The following is an 18,240-nucleotide window of genomic DNA, read 5'->3' as shown; positions in this document are numbered from 1 at the left end:
AACACATCATAATCGGTTTTATATAATTGAAATGCAATGATCTTACATTATGTGGCAGTATAACTAACACCTGTTGGAGTAGACCCTGATGGGCTAATCCCCACATCAGTAAAGTCTGGCCACCCCTGCATTAGAGGGTTGCAGGAAATATTAGTGTCCTATAATAAAGTATATGAGGATGTCTCTGTTGGAGAAGGAAACCATTGCTTTCCCCTCATTTAGGATTTACAAACTTGATTCTGGAATAAAGCTTGACAGAACTGGCAAGTTTCAGAGCATAGTTTGCTTTTTATTAGATACATATCTGGCAGATAGAAAATTTCTAAGAATTTTCCTTATAAAAGGCAGTACCTTCATAGGCCTTCATTGTTTGACCCAGGTGCTATTATCAGTATACCTACTGCACTTTTACACTCTCGCTCATCAGCAGATTTCCAAGTTCTGTTCAACAATACACTGGCAGAATACTAAAGCTACATACACCCCTCATCTTCAGTTTCAGCAGTAGCAAACAGTGGTGCTGGTTCTGCAGTGCAATGCTGACTCGGGTGTTTCTAGACTAATTGAAAAACATCTTTCAAATTTTATTAGTCAAGATGTCAGAATTCTGCTGCTTTTCAGACCAAGTTGTAATGTCTTTGGGATTTCTCCGAAATGCTGCATTAGTACATGACAGCCCGGTGCAGAGTAAATATTTAGCAACTACATAGCGTAACATCATGTGGAGTGTTCTTGCGTTAAACCAAATTTACATCCCACGCACACTTTATCTATTCAGTCGGAAATAACAACATAGCCAGGATCCTCACAGATCATATGACTGTGATTAGCAAATACATGTGGTAAACACAAGCGTTTATACACAGTCACTGGTTTGAAACCATTAAAACCAACTGAAAATGAGATTGGATGCATTCTATCTACAAGTTGGGTTTTAGGTCTGTTGTGCATGGCAGCAATCTTTGCAGGTTTTTTTCCCTTAATAGCGAGAACTGAAACCCAAATGCACTTCTTGAGTATAGTAAATGCATTACTTAAGAATTAATTACATAGTTCAAAAGTACTCATTTTAAGATTTAAGTTTGACAGTACTTTGCTGGTAGCTTCGGAGCTGGGCACCGACTAAGATTCATCCTGGTTATTAAAAGACCATGGACATCACATAAAGGATTTAGGATTTCTTTATTCATCAGTTCAAGCTATTATGCTGATCCACTGAAGCTTTAGGAAAGTAAGCAAGATCTCTCACGCACATCGGATTTAGACTGGGGATAAGGGACTCATTTAAAAAAATGCTTTGTCCTGTTAGTAAGGAACAGGCAACCATGCCAAATCATGTCTGGCAGCAAATAATGGCTGTGGTGATGCTAGAAACTAACTTCATTATGAAAGCAGAAAGGCCACCCAAAACCACATCCACTACTGGTTTTACATCTCCCTTTGATTACTTAGAGAAAAGATATGTATCTATAGTTATGTCAGTTGTGGTCTCCTCCCCATTGGTTCCTTAAATTATGTTTGGTTCTTTACTGATCTGGTATACAAAAGAACAATAAAACAAACACCTAACTGGTATCCTTCCTTATCTGTAATATTCATAACATTTGTGTTCAATGACACTTCCTCTTTGCACCCTATATTGATATTTTATAGTTAACTGCTTCAGAGTTGTAGAGAATGTGAAATTGATTTCAGAAAGAAGGCATATTTTACTTTTTTGCAGTTGCCTTAAGTTGAGGAAGCCTTACTATGTACACATTTTACCCACAATTCCTTCAGAACCCAGTCTTCATTATAGCGGTTTCTGACAAACATGCCCCGACAATAACCCCTCTCTTCCTTCAAAGTCCCTTTTCCTTTTTGTAGCCAAGATATGAAGCAAAAGGTACTATCTTGAAGCAGTTGAACTTTTTGTTACCCTATACATATTTACAGTATAATTAACCTTACTTCTATATAGTATATAGAAATATATGGAAATTGTGAATTTTCACAAACATTGCAACCCTCTCCATTGGGTCTTGCAAACTTTGCCTTTTGAGACTGAGGAAAAGTGACTCACAATTCTTGACAAAAGAGCCAGATAGTTTACTGAGTTACATGCATGACTGTCTCTATCTATAAGCAACAGCAACTTCTATTGCTTTTTTGAGTTTGCCCAGGTTCTGATGTTTAACTTCCAAGCTAACGTGTAGTTTGCACCAAATACAGGATTTGCTTTGGGATTTGTATGCATTCCAGCACTTTTTGCAATATTCTGATTTGTCCAAACCCTTAACACTCAACCAAAGTGAACTTAAACCCTTAAGGGAATGCTATATATGTAGTATGGGGCATGTGAATGCCTTCTGGTATAACAATCCTTTCACTGCAAGCATTTTGCTTGCATTGAAAACTAAAAAATCTAAGCTGAATGTCAGATCAAAAGAAGCTGTCTGCTGGGCATGCCTATATTAACTGCAATATTGTAAGTAATATATTATATTTTATTAGCTACTTACTGGTTTCCTGAAAAAATAAAAAACCTCTCTTTATGAGTGACAGAAACAGGCCTGTCTATCTGGCTGGGAGTAGGAGGCTGGAAGCTACTACTGTTACTAAATATGGAGTATATATGTTGGGAAGACGACAGTTGGAAACATAAACACAGTTATATTTTGCATGTACTAATAATGCATCCCAGTCAGTGCTGGAAATTCCCCAGACAAGATGAATCACTATTATTGTTCCAAGAAAGATACAGAGATTCAGAGCATAAACATAAACATTTCTGACTTATAAATTCCAATAATAGAAGTTTCTAGTTTGAGCAAGGAATTTACCATGCTCTATGCCCCAAGGCTGTAGTAAACTACAACTCTCAGCATCTTAAGTTGTCTATAATTTGAGATTTTTAATGGGAGGGGAAGAGGATGACACTGGTCAGCCTGGGATTTCATTTGGGACAATTCAATCTGGTATGTTTATGCCACATTTTGACCAGCCCACTCTTTTAGATACTCCCCACATAGTTCCTACAGACTTGGAAAGGAAGATAAAATTGTATGAAACAACCATCAAACACAGAAAAGCTTCTGCTTTTGGCACACCTCAGGTTTTGACCACCTTGTTTTTATTTTTTGTGTCAAAACATACCATGCCATTTAAGTTAATGGGAGTCACAAGAAAATTCAAACATGGATGATTTTCATAAAATTATAGGTGGCTCTGTGGTTAGCACTTGGAGCCATTCAGCACTGTGGTCCTCTTGATTCTGACCAGAGCACTAGCTGCAAAGAGTTTGTATGTTCTCTCTGTGTCTGCATGGATTCCTTCCTACACTCCAAAAACATACAGGCAGGGTAATTGCCTCCTGATGAATTTGACACTAGTGTGTAAGTTGTATATATGTGATAAGAGTCCGTAGACTGTATGCTCTTCTGGGGCTGGGATTATTCCTTGCAAATGTGTCAGTGCTTTATAAATAAAGGATAATAACAATTCTGACCTGAAAATTAGCAGTATCCATAGCATTCAACATAGGCTCAACATTTACATAACTGAACGAAACCAAGGTGATAGATAATAAAGACTAATTTATTTCTGCTTCCCATTGCTGGTGCTTCAGATAATATACGGTAAGTTAATTATAATCAAATTAATATTTAAGGATATATATTGATCAAAGTAACTGCATAAAACCTCACACATTTATAAACTGATAATGTAATCTATCACAAACAATACATACTCATACATGTGGGTATTCATGTACTTCTTAAACACTTCCTAAATCATCATCATTCTGATTTACATAGTGTCAGCAAGTTACGCAGCACTTTACATGAAGTTTTAACATACAGGGGTCTTACAGTAACAAACAAGAGTTACAGAATAAAAATGGGATCAAAGAGCCTGGCTCACAAGCGCTTACAATCCAAACTAATGTTTTGTGGTTTAAGATTATGGTTTTATACCAAATTATGTAACATTTCTGGTAGTAATTTGCAGTGTGGTTCAGTCCAGAAACCTCTTTTCCAATATCACTTTCTATGGTTTAAGTTGCCTAAACGCAAAATAAAATCAACATTGTTTAAATGGCTCAGTGAGGGAGGATATATGTTTATCTTGTGCTTTTCCTCCCTTGGCTGGGGTCAGATACACACTTAGTACAGCTTGGGTGGGCCGATCTGCTTGCATTAACTGGCTGCTGCAATAATGTATCTTCTACATAGAAATACGAAAAAAGGTTTGCTCTGTTTCTGATCCTCCACCTTTTAAATTAAACTCTGAAAGCACCTGATAATAATTATAGATAAATTCTGCTGGAGAATTTAAGGGCCATGGTACAAGGGTGTTTTGATGTCTGATAGTCCTAATGGCAAACAAAACCCAGCTTTTTGCTATGGGTCAATATAACATCTATTCAGAAAAACTAAGGATCAGCCCTGGCTTGTGATTAACATGAATTTGTCTAGTTGGGTCATTGGCTGATCTGGAAGTTTATGTCTACTGACATTAGAGCGATTGTCCAGATATCAGAGAACTCAGGCAATGTATGGCAGCCATGAGCAAAGCAAAAACTGCAACTGTTTGGTATAAAGTCATTCTATTGAAATGTTTCTTCTGATGCTATCATGCTGTCAGCTTAGATCAGGGGTCCCCAACCTTTTTTTACCTGTGAGCCACATTCAAAGTAAAAAGAGTTGGGGAGCAACACAAGCATGAAAAAAGTCCCTGGGATGCCAAATAAAGCCTGTGATTTACTATTTGGTAGCACCCCATGTGGACTGACAATCTTCAGGAGACTATGTTTGGCTGTGCACCTGGTTTTTATGCAACTTACGGTAAGCTTTCCTTCAAACCAGGAATACAAAAATAAACACCTGCTCTGAGGCCACTGGGAGCAACATTCAAGGGGTTGGGGAGCAACATGTTGCTCGCGAGCTACTGGTTGGGGATCACTGGCTTAGATACTGACCTGCTTTAAATACCTGTATTGCATTCCACTATAAGATAGTCAACACAGATAAATTTGCATTGTAATACCAGTTGGGGTTCAGAATAACATGTATACTTTTAAATGTGTACAACAGCCTACATGGCAATACTTTCCGGTGCTTCATCATGTCACACTCCATAACATTACAAAGATTTAGATCTACTGGATCTGAGACTTATATCCTAATAGAACATTACTAGTTAGCACACTGCTTTTATTCATCATGGGAAACATTACATGGACGTCATATTGCCGTTAAAGGCTCTGGTGTTCAGTCCAGTTATAATTGTAAAGGAATTTATTCATAGCAATGATTAATACGTAATTAGATAAACTATAATTATTAATCCAATGTTGCCAAGGTAAATTGGCGTGTATATGTATAATAAGTAGAGGACTCACATTTACTGTATATATTACTTACTGAAGCATGGAGGCACCATGGTTAAACCATGAGAAACCTAATCCAGACATATTAAAGGGCACTTGATGCTATGCTTTGAAAGAAAATACATTATATCATATTGGAGCTCTTTGATTTTCTATGCAAAGACCCACAAGACTTCAAAACCTCTGATCACTGAGAGACAGTGGATAACTAATGGTTCTAACAGTTCCATAAAAAAGAGTCCGTTTTGGAGTTCTGGGGAACATCAATTACATGGAGATTGCATTTGATTTGAAATACAGATTTTTATAAGGTCAAAGCTCAATGATTTAAACAACCACACCACTGTCCAAATACTACCCAAACAGATCTTATTTCAGCAGACTGCCACAACAAGCCAATGCCTTCTAACATCAAGGGCACCATTTGGTGGTAATTATGCGCTCAAAGACAAACTGCTGAAGTAAGTAACAGATATTGTTTTTGTTGGTTGTAAAAAAATCCTATATATTTGCTTGTAAGAATGTCTTTAGTAACACTTGTCGCTTTTCCTTCATAATGAATCAAAACTGTACAGAGGTATTTCTTAACCTATGGGATTGGCCCTAACTTTGGACTCATTTACTAATGTAGCCGCATGTGTGCCTGCATTAATGTGGACACAATTGTGACATGGACGCAAAAGAGTGTACAGACGCCACTGATTAAAGGTCCTTATGTTCAAAAAGGCTCTTTACATTATGGTATAATTTAGCAACAATGTGTCATTCCCACCCTGTTTGTTGAACTGAGTGCAAGTGTGCCTATTGATTCTAGGAAACCCTGGCGCTACTACCGCCTTGAACATGACACTAGTTCCAGGGTTCCTTTAGTGTGATGTGTCAATAGGCATAGCAGATTTGCAGCTAAAAAAATATAACGTACAAAAGTCATTTTGACGAGTACAGGTATGGGACCTGTTATCCAGAATGCTCGAAACCCTGGGTTTTACGGATAAGGGATCTTTATGTAATTTGGATCTTCACACCTTAAGTCTACTAGAAATTAATTTAAACATTAAATAAAATCCAGTAGGCTGGTTTTGCTTACAATAAGGATAAATCATATAGTAGTTTGGATCAAGTACAAGATAATGATTTATTATTTCAGAGAAAAAAAATTTGGATTATTTAGATAAAATGGAGTCTAGGGGTGGCCTTTACTTCATTTGGATCTTTCAGGACAACAGGTTTCTGGATAACAGATCCCATATCTGTACTGGAAATGACACAATCCCGACTGACAACATGCATCCAATTCATCAAAATGCACAGGCACAACTGTACACATTTCAATGCATCGGTTAATGCAACTGTCGGTTAAGTGCAGCTGCAGGTGGCCACAATTATGCTGCAATTATTTGAAATTTACACTGCATTTATGATAAATAAAAATGGTCAATTTTATCTGACATTGCAAACTGAGATGCGTCCTATAGGCTGTGCACGTGGAGCTGATGTACACTGAACCTTGCTCATTTCAGCACAGATTCTTAGCATTGCAGCAAGTCTAAAAAAATGTTGGGTGGTTTTTCATCAATAGTAAACAAAGGTTGTTTGTGGTATTTTGAGAAGATACCATCAGCAAATTACCTCAGATTGTTAAGTCTTAAGGCTTAGGGCAGATCCGGCTGAGTCTCATAGTTACATAACTTAAGCGTTGACAGGAGATTAAAGAACAAAAAAAGAAACCAGTAGGTTCACATAAAAATATATGTATGTCTTATACTCTTTGTATCTTATACTCTTGCTCTGTTCAACAACCACAGTAAGACACAATGTGCTCCTAACAGGCAAAATGAGAAAGTACAAGTGTTAAGCCGACCTCTCTCTCTCTCAAGTTCACAGCAAGTTCATTCCATCATGACCACAGCAACTTCAGTGAGAGAGAGAGCACACGGCCAATAAAAGTTGTCGGCACTTGATAAATCTTCCCATTTCCACTTTTCCTGTGCTCTTATTATTTTATGGTGATTAAGGTTTTCACGTCTTCTTTGCAAAAATATGGAATGGAGGAAAAACTAAACAAAGGTATGCCATAAACTTAAACAACTAAGATAGCCAATGGCAATCTCAATTATTGAATGTCACTAAAGCTGGCCATACACAGGCTGATAAAAGCTGTCGACAGACCGCAGCTTATCTGGCCCGCGTGTAGGGCCCTCCGACGGGCTTTCCCAATCGATACCTGGCTGAAAATCGGCAGATGTCAATCAGGCAGAATTAAAAATCCCATCAGATCGTGGCCGCATCTATTCGTTTGATGCGGTCCCACAATCCGACCGCCCATGTTGGCTACATTATGATCTGATCGTTGGGCCCTAGTGTCCCCGATCGTATCAGCTGATATTGCCCACCTCAATGTGGGCATATCGGGGAGAGATCCGCTCATTTGGCGAAATTGCCAAACGAGCAGATATCTACGTGTATGGACACCTTCATTTATGGAAAAGCTCTGTAGGTTTCACATGAACAAAATACACAAGATTAAAGGAGGTAATGACAGTATTCTTAAAGTAAACTTTATGGAAACCTTAAACCCATTTAAGGGGGAAAAGTACAGAAGGTGAAGTTGAATTAAGTGTACATATAATATGTGTCTTCTTTGTTTTATGTCTAGATATCAGTACCACAGAGTGTGTTAAAGCGAAAATAACCTATTTTAAAGCTTACATTTACTTTTTCTAATCCGTAGAAGGGGCCTTATTTATGCCCTATATGTATTTATTCAGAGTGAGACCTGCCCTTGTAATTACTCTGAAAATTAGATTTGAATGTTATAAATGCAGTGATACACAGGGCAATTTTGTGCATGAAGAAGCTGCCACATTTCCAAGTGATTCGGTGTACCCCATACCCCATCCCAAAGCTACTAAGTATCAGTGGTGCCTAAGTGAACAAAAATACGTATTCCTTAAAGGGATCCTGTCATCAGAAAACATGTTTTTTTCAAAACACATCAGTTAATAGTGCTACTCCAGCAGAATTCTGCACTGAAATCCATTTCTCAAAAGAGCAAACAGATTTTTTTATATTTAATTTTGAAATCTGACATGGGGCTAGACATTTTGTCAATTTCCCAGCTGCCCCTGGTCATGTGACTTGTGCCTGCACTTTAGGAGAGAAATGCTTTCTGGCAGGCTGCTGTTTTTCCTTCTCAATATAACCGAATGTGTCTCAGTGGGACATGGGTTTTTACTATTGAGTGTTGTTCTTAGATCTACCAGGCAGCTGTTATCTTGTGTTAGGGAGCTGCTATCTGGTTACCTTCCCATTGTTCTTTTGTTTGGCTGTTGGGGGGAAAGGGAGGGGGTGATATCACTCTGACTTGCAGTACAGCAGTAAAGAGTGACTGAAGTTTATCAGAGCACAAGTCACATGACTGGGGCAGCTGGGAAATTGACAAAATGTCTAGCCCCATGTCAGATTTCAAAATTGAATATAAAAAAATATGTTTGCTCTTTTAAGAAATTGATTTCAGTGCAGAATTCTGCTGGAGCAGCACTATTAACTGATTCATTTTGAAAAAACATTTTTTTCCCATGACAGTATCCCTTTAAGAAAATATTTCCTAAATCACAATATAATGTCCTTTTTATACAACAGTGTATATGACCCATGGGATTGTGCTTCACTTTTGTTAGATCTAGTACTAATAGACCTACTACATTTTAAAAAAGAAAGAATTAATGGCACTACACAGCCTCTCAAATTCAGAATGTCTATATTTTCCTATAAGATAAAGCAAGTGACTCATACTTTTCACCCATGTAATGCAGAATAAACTATCCAGTATATCAAATGAATGACCTGTCTAATGTCAGATGTCACATTCTATCATTATGCACAATCTGTGGGTTTGGAGAAGTCAGAACCATGAATACTATGCCCTAAGGACTCAACTAGCAGTTGAGGTATTTCAAAGCAGAAGCTACATAATACAAGAAAACATTTTTTGCAGAATAAGGGGCATTTTCTGGTTGTCCAGGTGCCAGAATGTCCTGAACCATATGGAAGAAAACAAAACTCGAGGTAGACGGCACTTCTGGACAAAGTTTAATAAGGCATTAGGAACCTAACGCATTTCTGAAACATTTTAGGTTCCTGTCCACCAACCTGCCTTATTAAACTGTGTCCAGAAGTGCCGTCTACCTCGAGTTTTGTTACTGGATACAGACTGAGCACCTGGCAAAGGGAGGATTGAGCAGTGAGCTTGAGTGGTCATTCTCATATTGTTTTTTTACCTTTCATATGGAAGAAAAAATATAAGCCTGAATATTTATTTTTAACTGCTTTTTCCTTACTCCAAATACAGTTGAAAAAAGGTAAACGTTGTATAAATCATAGAGACCTATGAGATACAATGTATGTGAGCCCATAGACTTGCAAAAACATGGAGTCACTATACACCCAAATCTCATTCACTGCAATTGTTGAGCTAGTCACTCTACTGAAAGCCTGACACATGCTTGCATGGGTCTTAAAGTGCCCAAACATAGGTAGTCATTGATTGTTAACTCGGCCATCATTGACATGTCAGGAAAAGAACAGAATCAGACTAATTTGGCCCACCACCTGCCCAAAGATCTGCTTGTTTAGCCACCTGAACAAACAAGCATATTTAGACATATATGGGCAGCTTTACTCAGTTGGTAGCAAATTTGAGTACTTAGTAGAACATTAGCCTAAGTATTATGAATTGCTTTGAGAAGGTATGACTTTTTATTGCAGGCCTAGGTCTAACTACAGTCTGTGCTAGAGGTTAATAAGCTTCGGTCCTTTCCAAATGATTGCTATCTTCTTGTTTACCTTCTTACCCAGATGTTTGTTTTCCCTTTATTAGCATGCAAAGTTCCCCTTTGTTATTTACTGATCCCCTCCTTTAATGTAGCTAATCTAGAGAAAAGATAATCAGGGGTGGTGATTTTTTTTCTGTGACAGTATACTGACAGTTTTTAAACCTTAAGTCCTTCCTTGTTTGTTTTTCCATCATTCTTTTCTGCAGATTTCTGCCACGCTCTTGCTCTTTTGTCTTTAAAACCCTAGTGTGTCAACCGCCACATTCCACTGTTTTTATTTACTCTACACTGTCTGCAAATGGTTAGTCTGAGTGATCAAATGTGCCATTTTTGACACCTTTGCAAAAACAGACCAGCCTCCAAGGAAAGTAGAGATTGTTGTGGTCAAAGTGAACTCTCATCCCATTAGGTTTTGGGGACTGAGCATGAGCAAGATCGTTTAATTAATTATAGAACCACAAGGTACAGTCCATTGGCTGATCAGATCATTATATGTAGGGAACAATCTTAAGGTGAGTTATGCACTTGGTAAGTAATTTATTTACTTACAAAACACCCACCAAATAGAAACCAGAAAAATGGTTCTGGTCTTGCCCTGGTCCTCTTACATTTTATGCATAACACACACCAGAGGCTCATACCTTCATGGATTTTATTTTTAAAAAATTTGTATGAATTGGTAACTGATTGTTATTTGCTAACAGAATGTTGCTAGTGAGTTAAGAATTCAGCTGATGAGACAGCTATAATACTATACTAGCTGGACAAATGAAACGTTGGAGGTCAAAGTGGTGACAGTTTTGAATACAACTTTTTGACATAAATAATAACTATTTTTTTTTTTCAACAGATTTCTTAACTATAAATAACACTTACTTCAGTGTTTCATTTGCCTAGTACCTATCAATTAGCAACTACTGTTAGAATTAAGAGTGAACGAACATTTGTCAGGTCAAATAAGCACTGCAAGCACACCAGGGGGCCCCCAGAAAAAAAACACATGCTTTGCTTTTGTTCACGACTTGCAGGCACAGGTGTCTATTCCAGCAAATGTTAACTACAACAAATGTTGTACATAGCCCCTGCTATAAGTCTACAAGCCTAACCAATCAACATGAATAGATATTTTTAGGCATATAATTCAGTAAATTCTAGACCTAGGCTAAATAAAGACATTTAATTAAAGATGTAGGCTAAATAAAGACATATGGGGGATTATTTATCAAAAATCGAATTTTTGAGGCTTGTGGGGTTTTTTCCAACTCGAATAAACTCACAATTTAAACAAACTCGAATGTTTGCTTATTTATGAAAAAATTCCGATGTAAAAAACACTCAATTGAATTCAATCTGGAAAAAAACTTGAATATATTTCCCAAGTTTACAGGCTTAAAAAACTTGAATACCTCCCGAATACCATGAAGGCTAAGACATCTTCAAATGGTTAAAAGGACCTCTGCCATTGCCTTTCACATGAATTAGACAGGTTTTAGCTGGAGTATTTTCAGATTCTGACTTTTTTGCAGCTTCGGGGCATAATAATAATCTTGAAAAATGTGAATTTTTTTTAGTGAATCTACACTTTAAAAACTTAAATTTTTTGAAAAAACACCTTTAATGAATAACCCCCTTAAAGAACAATATTTTCTCAAGCATTGTCCATTCCATGAACTGATTACAGTATTTACATTTGTTTGGGGGGGGAGGGGACTTGATTGTGTTTTTAAAAAACAAGTCATTTAAAAGGAATGCCTAAATCGTTGCCCTCCAGCAAGGGCTGGCATTCAGTAGCTAGAGGGCTAAAAATGTAACTAAAGCTGAAGTTAACAGAATGCTACAGACACAAAGCTTAATAGTCAGGGATCCCACACTTCTGCACTTCTAATACAGGGCTATGTGGGGAGGGGAGGTTCTGAGTGACTTGTTGCCATGTGTTTTGGCTACTTATAAAAAGCAATGCTCAAAGCACCCACACAGCCCCATGTTCCTTTACTGGTAGACCATGCTGTAAGCCACATTTATGTTTCTATATCATTCACTTGGTGTCTTGTGGATATCTCTTGAACGTGCTTCCTCAAAAAATACCTACCCAGTGGGAATATTCAAGTCATTTGTGCCCACGCTATTAATCTGCTCAATGCATGCCCCAATCCACAGTATTCCTGTCCAGACAGACAGCCCCTCCCCAGCTTCCTGGTAAAGCCCACATACTTTTTGGTTGATAATTTGGGACTGTTCCAGGAATAATGGGATAGCTAGCAGGTATGCTTCACATTCCTCTCTAGCAATTAACCCTCACCCACCTCACACACAAACCCTAAATATAGTTATCAAATTCACGTGTACTGGCACATTTATTTCATCCTCCAAAGTTGTCTCAGATGCAACAGTAACATAGCTTGGGAACATATGCTTCCCAACCATATAAAATGACTTCTCCAGTGATTTAACTAATGCAACTCATTTTACAAAAACAACACTCTAAAGTGTTAATTAAACACACTATAAACAATGTTTTGAATGCCAATTATAAAGACATCCCTGGACAACAATTTATGGTAAGTGCACAGCCCTGGTGTGCAGTAAATGGACTAATTCCATCTCCAGCTCTATACCCCACCCTAGTGAAAAAACAAGAAAAATCCTGTACAATTCTTTTGAAAAAAGTAATTTTCAAATGTATTTGAAAATAAATCAAAGCTGTCTGTGAATGTGCTGCATTGGAGTTTGATATGTTGATGCAGCTGGGAACAATAGAGACATATCTTATTTTTGGAAGGAGATAGATGTATGAGAAAATCTGGGCTTGGAGGCTCTGAAATGAAATGTCCCACATGCTAAGTGGAAACAAAAACAGAGTAGGGCGTGTACAGAAAAAAATGCTCTTTGACCTTCTGCACTGCTCAGCATCTCTCAGGTTCTTTCATGTACTGGGCACAGTGCTTGTTGTGCTGCAGGGATTCAGTAGGAAACCACATTCCACCGAGCATTTTCCACACTGTTTATGTTTTTTTCATTCTTACTCATTGCATAAAAGACTCTTGTGCAATACTTAAAAAGATGTATGTTTGCTTCAGCCTCCGAATTCGACAACAGCATATTAAAGGGTTCCTAGCCCTTCAATACAAGCAGGGCTGTCTAAAGGTGGCCATAAGCGGACAGATTTGAGCTGCCGATTCAGCTCCTTCAGTCCAAGTCAGCAGTTTAGCTGCCCATGTATGGGGCATTCTGACAGGGCTACCTGATATCTGGCCAAAAATGGGGACGATATTGATCAGACGGGTTTAAAAATGTAATAATATTGTCAGGGAAATGAATACATCAACTTGTTGAGGCAGCCCTCACCTTGATGACCTGTAACCCCATTGTTGTAATACAATTGTTTCCCCAAATGATTGGATCAGCCTTATATCACCCACCTTAATATTGGGGAAATATCCACTGGTTTACTGAGGTCTTTTAATGTATGGCCATCTCAAAGCTCATTGGTTGGACGAGGACCAGATTGCACTCCACAACTGTAAGTGTATGCTGCCCCAAAGGGTGGCTATAGCCAATTCAAGGCCCGCATTTTCCAGATATTTTTATCATTATGACTTTGTATCCTTAAAGGGGTAGTTTATTTCATAATTTTCCAATAGTATAATATACAGTAGACTGACTACATTGATTACATTGCAATTTCCATTTTTGATCTGTATTTGTTCAATTTGTCATTTAAACTGCTATTTGGTTACTTGTCTCACTTATCCTAGAAACTAGGCTAAGCAAATGCAACTGTCTGTGCTGTCAATATAGTTAGTCTACAAATTATTGTGAAAATTAAAATGTAATATTAGCTTAATCTCCTGGAAATATGAAACTTCTGACTGTTTCTGAAATAATTTACTGTCTCAGCAATTTGTCTCTCTACATGCAGCTTTTTGTTAGGCAGTCATGAGCTCTAAATTATTGTCTAGGCTCTAGGCAAAGGGTGTACAAACCAGTTTATTAGACCTTACTGAATTTCACTACAGCTCCTGCAAGAAGAGGTTAGGTTGAAATACAGTTACTGAAAAATAACTTTTGAACATTTTCAATGATTACATTTTGAAATTTTCCTTATGTCCATGAGATGAAATGTATATTAAATTTTCATTGTGGATAGGTTTTCCAACAGTTTCCATGAACAATGATTCCTTGCTCCAAAGAGCTTCCAGTTCTGGTGCCTGAGCCACTGATTAGCCTGAGGCCACATGAGATGATGCAATAATTATCTGCTGATAATCAAACCCATGTGCCACAGAGTCGGAGCCTTTTCTTCCTATACAAATCAATTTAGTTTAGTTTTTAATATATATATTAATATAAAAGCCTCTAGTGGGCTATCTGCAATGGCCTGCTATGGCTCCACAATTTTATTACCAGTTCATTTTTGGAATGCGGAAATGTGAAATCTAAATTTATTGCACTGTGCAACAATGGTCCAAGTGGTGATTAAATGGTTAATAACTAAGCCATATATATTTTGAGGCAACAGCCTCTTTATTTACAAACTGCTAATATTTTTTATGAATTAAATGTGAAATATGATTATTTACTAAAAAAGACAATTCAATGAGCCAACTATCTTATCAGCCTATTGGTAATCCTGGGAGATAATTCCTAACATCTGCATAGCTGTGGCATACCTGATGTATAGTATTTTGAGTTATAATCAGTCTTCTTTACCTTAAACTGTAATGTGTTATTAGTAGTGACATCCAGATGTCACAGCATTCCATGTGTATATGCTCAGGGGCAGGTGCAATGGCCCCGGTAGTTCTGCCATACGAGAAACTTGTGTAGTGAAATCAGAGGACATTCAATTTCATTGAAATGCAAGGCAGCCACACAAAATGAGCTTGCATAACTTATCCAAGGTCATGCTAAAGTGGCATGAGAAGGCAAATGCTTGTCTCCCACACTAAAGGCATTAGCCTTAAATCTACAGCAGATATTCCTCCTACAAGCCTATCCTGGTGAAGGGGAACCGAAGACTAGACAAGAAATGCATCACTTAGGGTGTTGTTTGTTTTCCCATAATCCTTCCTGCCTTTGCTTCCAGCCGCCGATAGCAATACTAAGCATCTGAATGCAAAATTATCATCAGAATTATCATCATTCAGGTCACTTGCAGGCATAGCCAGCCAATAAATTGAAAGGTATCTCTCTAAAACGGGCAGCGTCAAATATTTTGCAGGTCATTAGCAGAAACCTTACATAACAAACCTGACCAAATCTAAACCATGCTGTGCTAGTCTTTCATTATTTTCCATTATAATCAAAATTTTGTATTATCCAGCTACTGCTTTTAATATCAAAATTACCATAATTGCTGCGATTTCTGATTGGCTATCAGCAGCCTATCATCATGTAAACCATACCCTCTTCCTTCCTGTTGCTTAGGAGCATGAATGATCATTTAGCGTTGCTGCCTTAGTGTTGCTGCTGAGATCTCAGTCTACAGCATCTGCCCAGTGTATACGTAATATCAGAAGCCAACGAAAAGCTCCTTATGTAAGTCACAAACCACTGACATCACCTGGGTGCAACAGCATGAAATGGGTCAGGCTGCAGCACTTTGGAAGTGCTGCAGCCTGGTACCTAGTCCCACCAATGTGATGACAAAGGGTGTCCCTACAACGTACTATATGCAGGATAAAATATCTATTTAGCACCATAGCTGTGACACTGTGAATGCATGTGAGAATGAAAGAGCAGGTGGTATGCAGGGTCACGACACAGCTCTGTTCATTTGATACAGGCTATAATAAAGTCTCTAAATAGCAGAGGTCAGATGAGCTCTCCAGTTGGGTATGGAAGTGGTTATTTCAGCCAACTGATTTTCTTGTAACGTACAGATCAAATATGGCAATTTTACACTAGGCATAATGTATGCATGACTAAATACAACTGGCAAGGCATGTGTATGTATAAGTAGGCAGACACTAGATACTGCAGATAGCTACAAGTAACATGAGGGCAGCAGCTCTGCACACCTAGCATGGCAACACCACCATCATCCTCTCTCCTACTACTGAGTACATCAATATGCCCTGGACTGCTGGATCAGGGAATTTGGGCACGATTGCAAGCTAGCTTATTCCTATTGTGGGTGTATTTAGCTTGGTGTTAAACAGCTATAAAATTCTATATATAGAGTTATGGACATACAGTATGTGTACACACACAAAAAAATGCTTTCATTTCATTATTATCATCTATGCTGGTCTGTGTATTACATCAAACACAACTGTAATGTGAATGCTGCAAGCTCTAACTACTGCGAAGGGCTAGGCGGGTGGGAATTCCAAACTGACATGCTTGGGATTACCCCCCTTTTATTATCATCATCATAAAGCACCTGAAAATCAGATCTGCCTTTTGTTTTATTTTGACAAAGAAGTAGAGGAAAAAAAAGAACAAGTTTTAAATAACAAAAAAAGCCCACCACCCCCTCCCCCCATTGCATACACCAGCTGTTGACTCCTTTTGCTGCCGGAGTAGCAATGCAGATTTTCTCTGGCTTCCCTAGCTGTCTGTTTGAGAGAGAGATAATGACACATTTGGGCATCTATTAGCATAAGATAAGCCATGTTATCAATATAGTGAGGTTAGAAGGGGAGAAGAAGGAAATGCACTGCTTTACTACAATGGCATGGCCTGCTTAATACTGCTTTGCACTCCAGTAAGCCAAGAAAGGAAAGGCAGGGTGATGCTGCTGACTACTACAGGACATTGATAGCACATCCAAGATCTGGTACTCACGCACTGTCTCCTGTTTTGGATCCAGACTGGTCACAACCTGCTGGACATTGCCGATTTTCCCTTGCAGTGTTCGCACCCGCCGAGCGATCACTTGTATATCCACCTCAATTTCATGGAAGAGGGAGCAGGCATGCCGGGCCATGTCTGACAACTGACGCAAAATCCGCGACAAGGCGACGTTGTTGAATGAGCCCAAATCCAAGGGCACCACATCTTTATCTTTTCCACCACCTGGCACTGTTTCCCTTTCATCAGAGGGCACCTGCACTGAAGGTGCCACCACCACTGACAATTCCTCCCTGGCGTTACCCCGTGGGTGCTGCTGCCTGTGCTCTTCTCCCTGATCCCGGCAGCAGCTACCCTCTGGCAGGGTGATGGCATGCCTGCACAGCCACTGGGGCTCAACAATCCTCTTGGCAAAGGGCATTGCAGATCCCCTCCTTCACCTCAGTGAACAATAAAGCCTTGGCTATCCAATCCTAAGAAAACCACATTAAAATTCCACGAAAAAGGATTATCCTCTTCAATATCTCCAAAATGGAAAAGCTGCAATCCACAGAGCAGTGTGCCACTCCTGTGCACGTTTTATCCCTGTTTCATTTTTCAGTCCACTGCTTTCCCTTTAATACTTTGCAGTTCCTAATTGTTGGTAGCTGATGATTGTTCTATCCATGGTTTCCACTCCATGTGGGACAATGTGCAGCTCTGACTTTGGAAGTGCTGCAGCCCTGCACCGCCTCCTTGGATCCTCACTTCCCTCTGATCATCCAGTTGCTTTTTTGGAGAGCTTTTCTCTGTCTCTCTCTGCTTTCACCATGCCACAGTGAGGCAGACTGAAAACCAGGAGGCAGGAATTCAGCGAGTTGTTTGAATAGAGAGGAGGAATCAGAAAGGGATGGGAAAGGGGAGGAGGTGCTGAGGAGGCAAGGGGAGGAATCAGGATTTTTCGCACAACACGCTGCTGCCTTTTTTAACCACATGGAGTCACTGAAGGACCCAATTTCATTGCAAGACGTGCTGCAGCAAACTGCCATTCAGCACTTTCACAAACCCTATTGCCAGAGCCTGTATCCAAGGCTGATTTTAGGCAGAAAGCAAAGTTCCCTGCATCATAGACCAGAAAATGGCATTGGTTCAAGTATTTAGAATTTGATGTGAATGTTTTACATCAGTCCTGCAACCTGCAATAGCATTGTAGTTATCGCTGAACAGGATTCCGTCAAAAAGTCATAGAGCCTGTCAGAG

At 38.8% G+C, this 18,240-nt stretch overlaps 1 protein-coding gene across 2 annotated transcripts in view; it reads right to left on the bottom strand.

Moving 5' to 3' along the window:
• nhs.L (NHS actin remodeling regulator L homeolog) overlaps positions 1–17,872 on the bottom strand; it is a 121,513-nt gene extending 103,641 nt beyond the window's left edge. For both annotated transcript variants that reach the window (XM_018245267.2, XM_018245269.2), the window contains exon 1: positions 16,996–17,872. In XM_018245267.2, coding sequence (XP_018100756.1) covers positions 16,996–17,422 — 427 coding nt within the window. In that variant the 5' untranslated portion in view covers positions 17,423–17,872. The remainder of the gene's footprint in view (positions 1–16,995) is intronic.
• Positions 17,873–18,240: the final 368 nt, after the last annotated feature.

Source organism: Xenopus laevis, chromosome 2L, assembly GCF_017654675.1.
Source record: "Xenopus laevis strain J_2021 chromosome 2L, Xenopus_laevis_v10.1, whole genome shotgun sequence".
NCBI classification, from domain to species: Eukaryota; Metazoa; Chordata; class Amphibia; order Anura; family Pipidae; genus Xenopus; species Xenopus laevis.
Note: the sequence above shows the minus strand (reverse complement) of the source record. Positions and strands in the feature narration are given on the sequence as shown.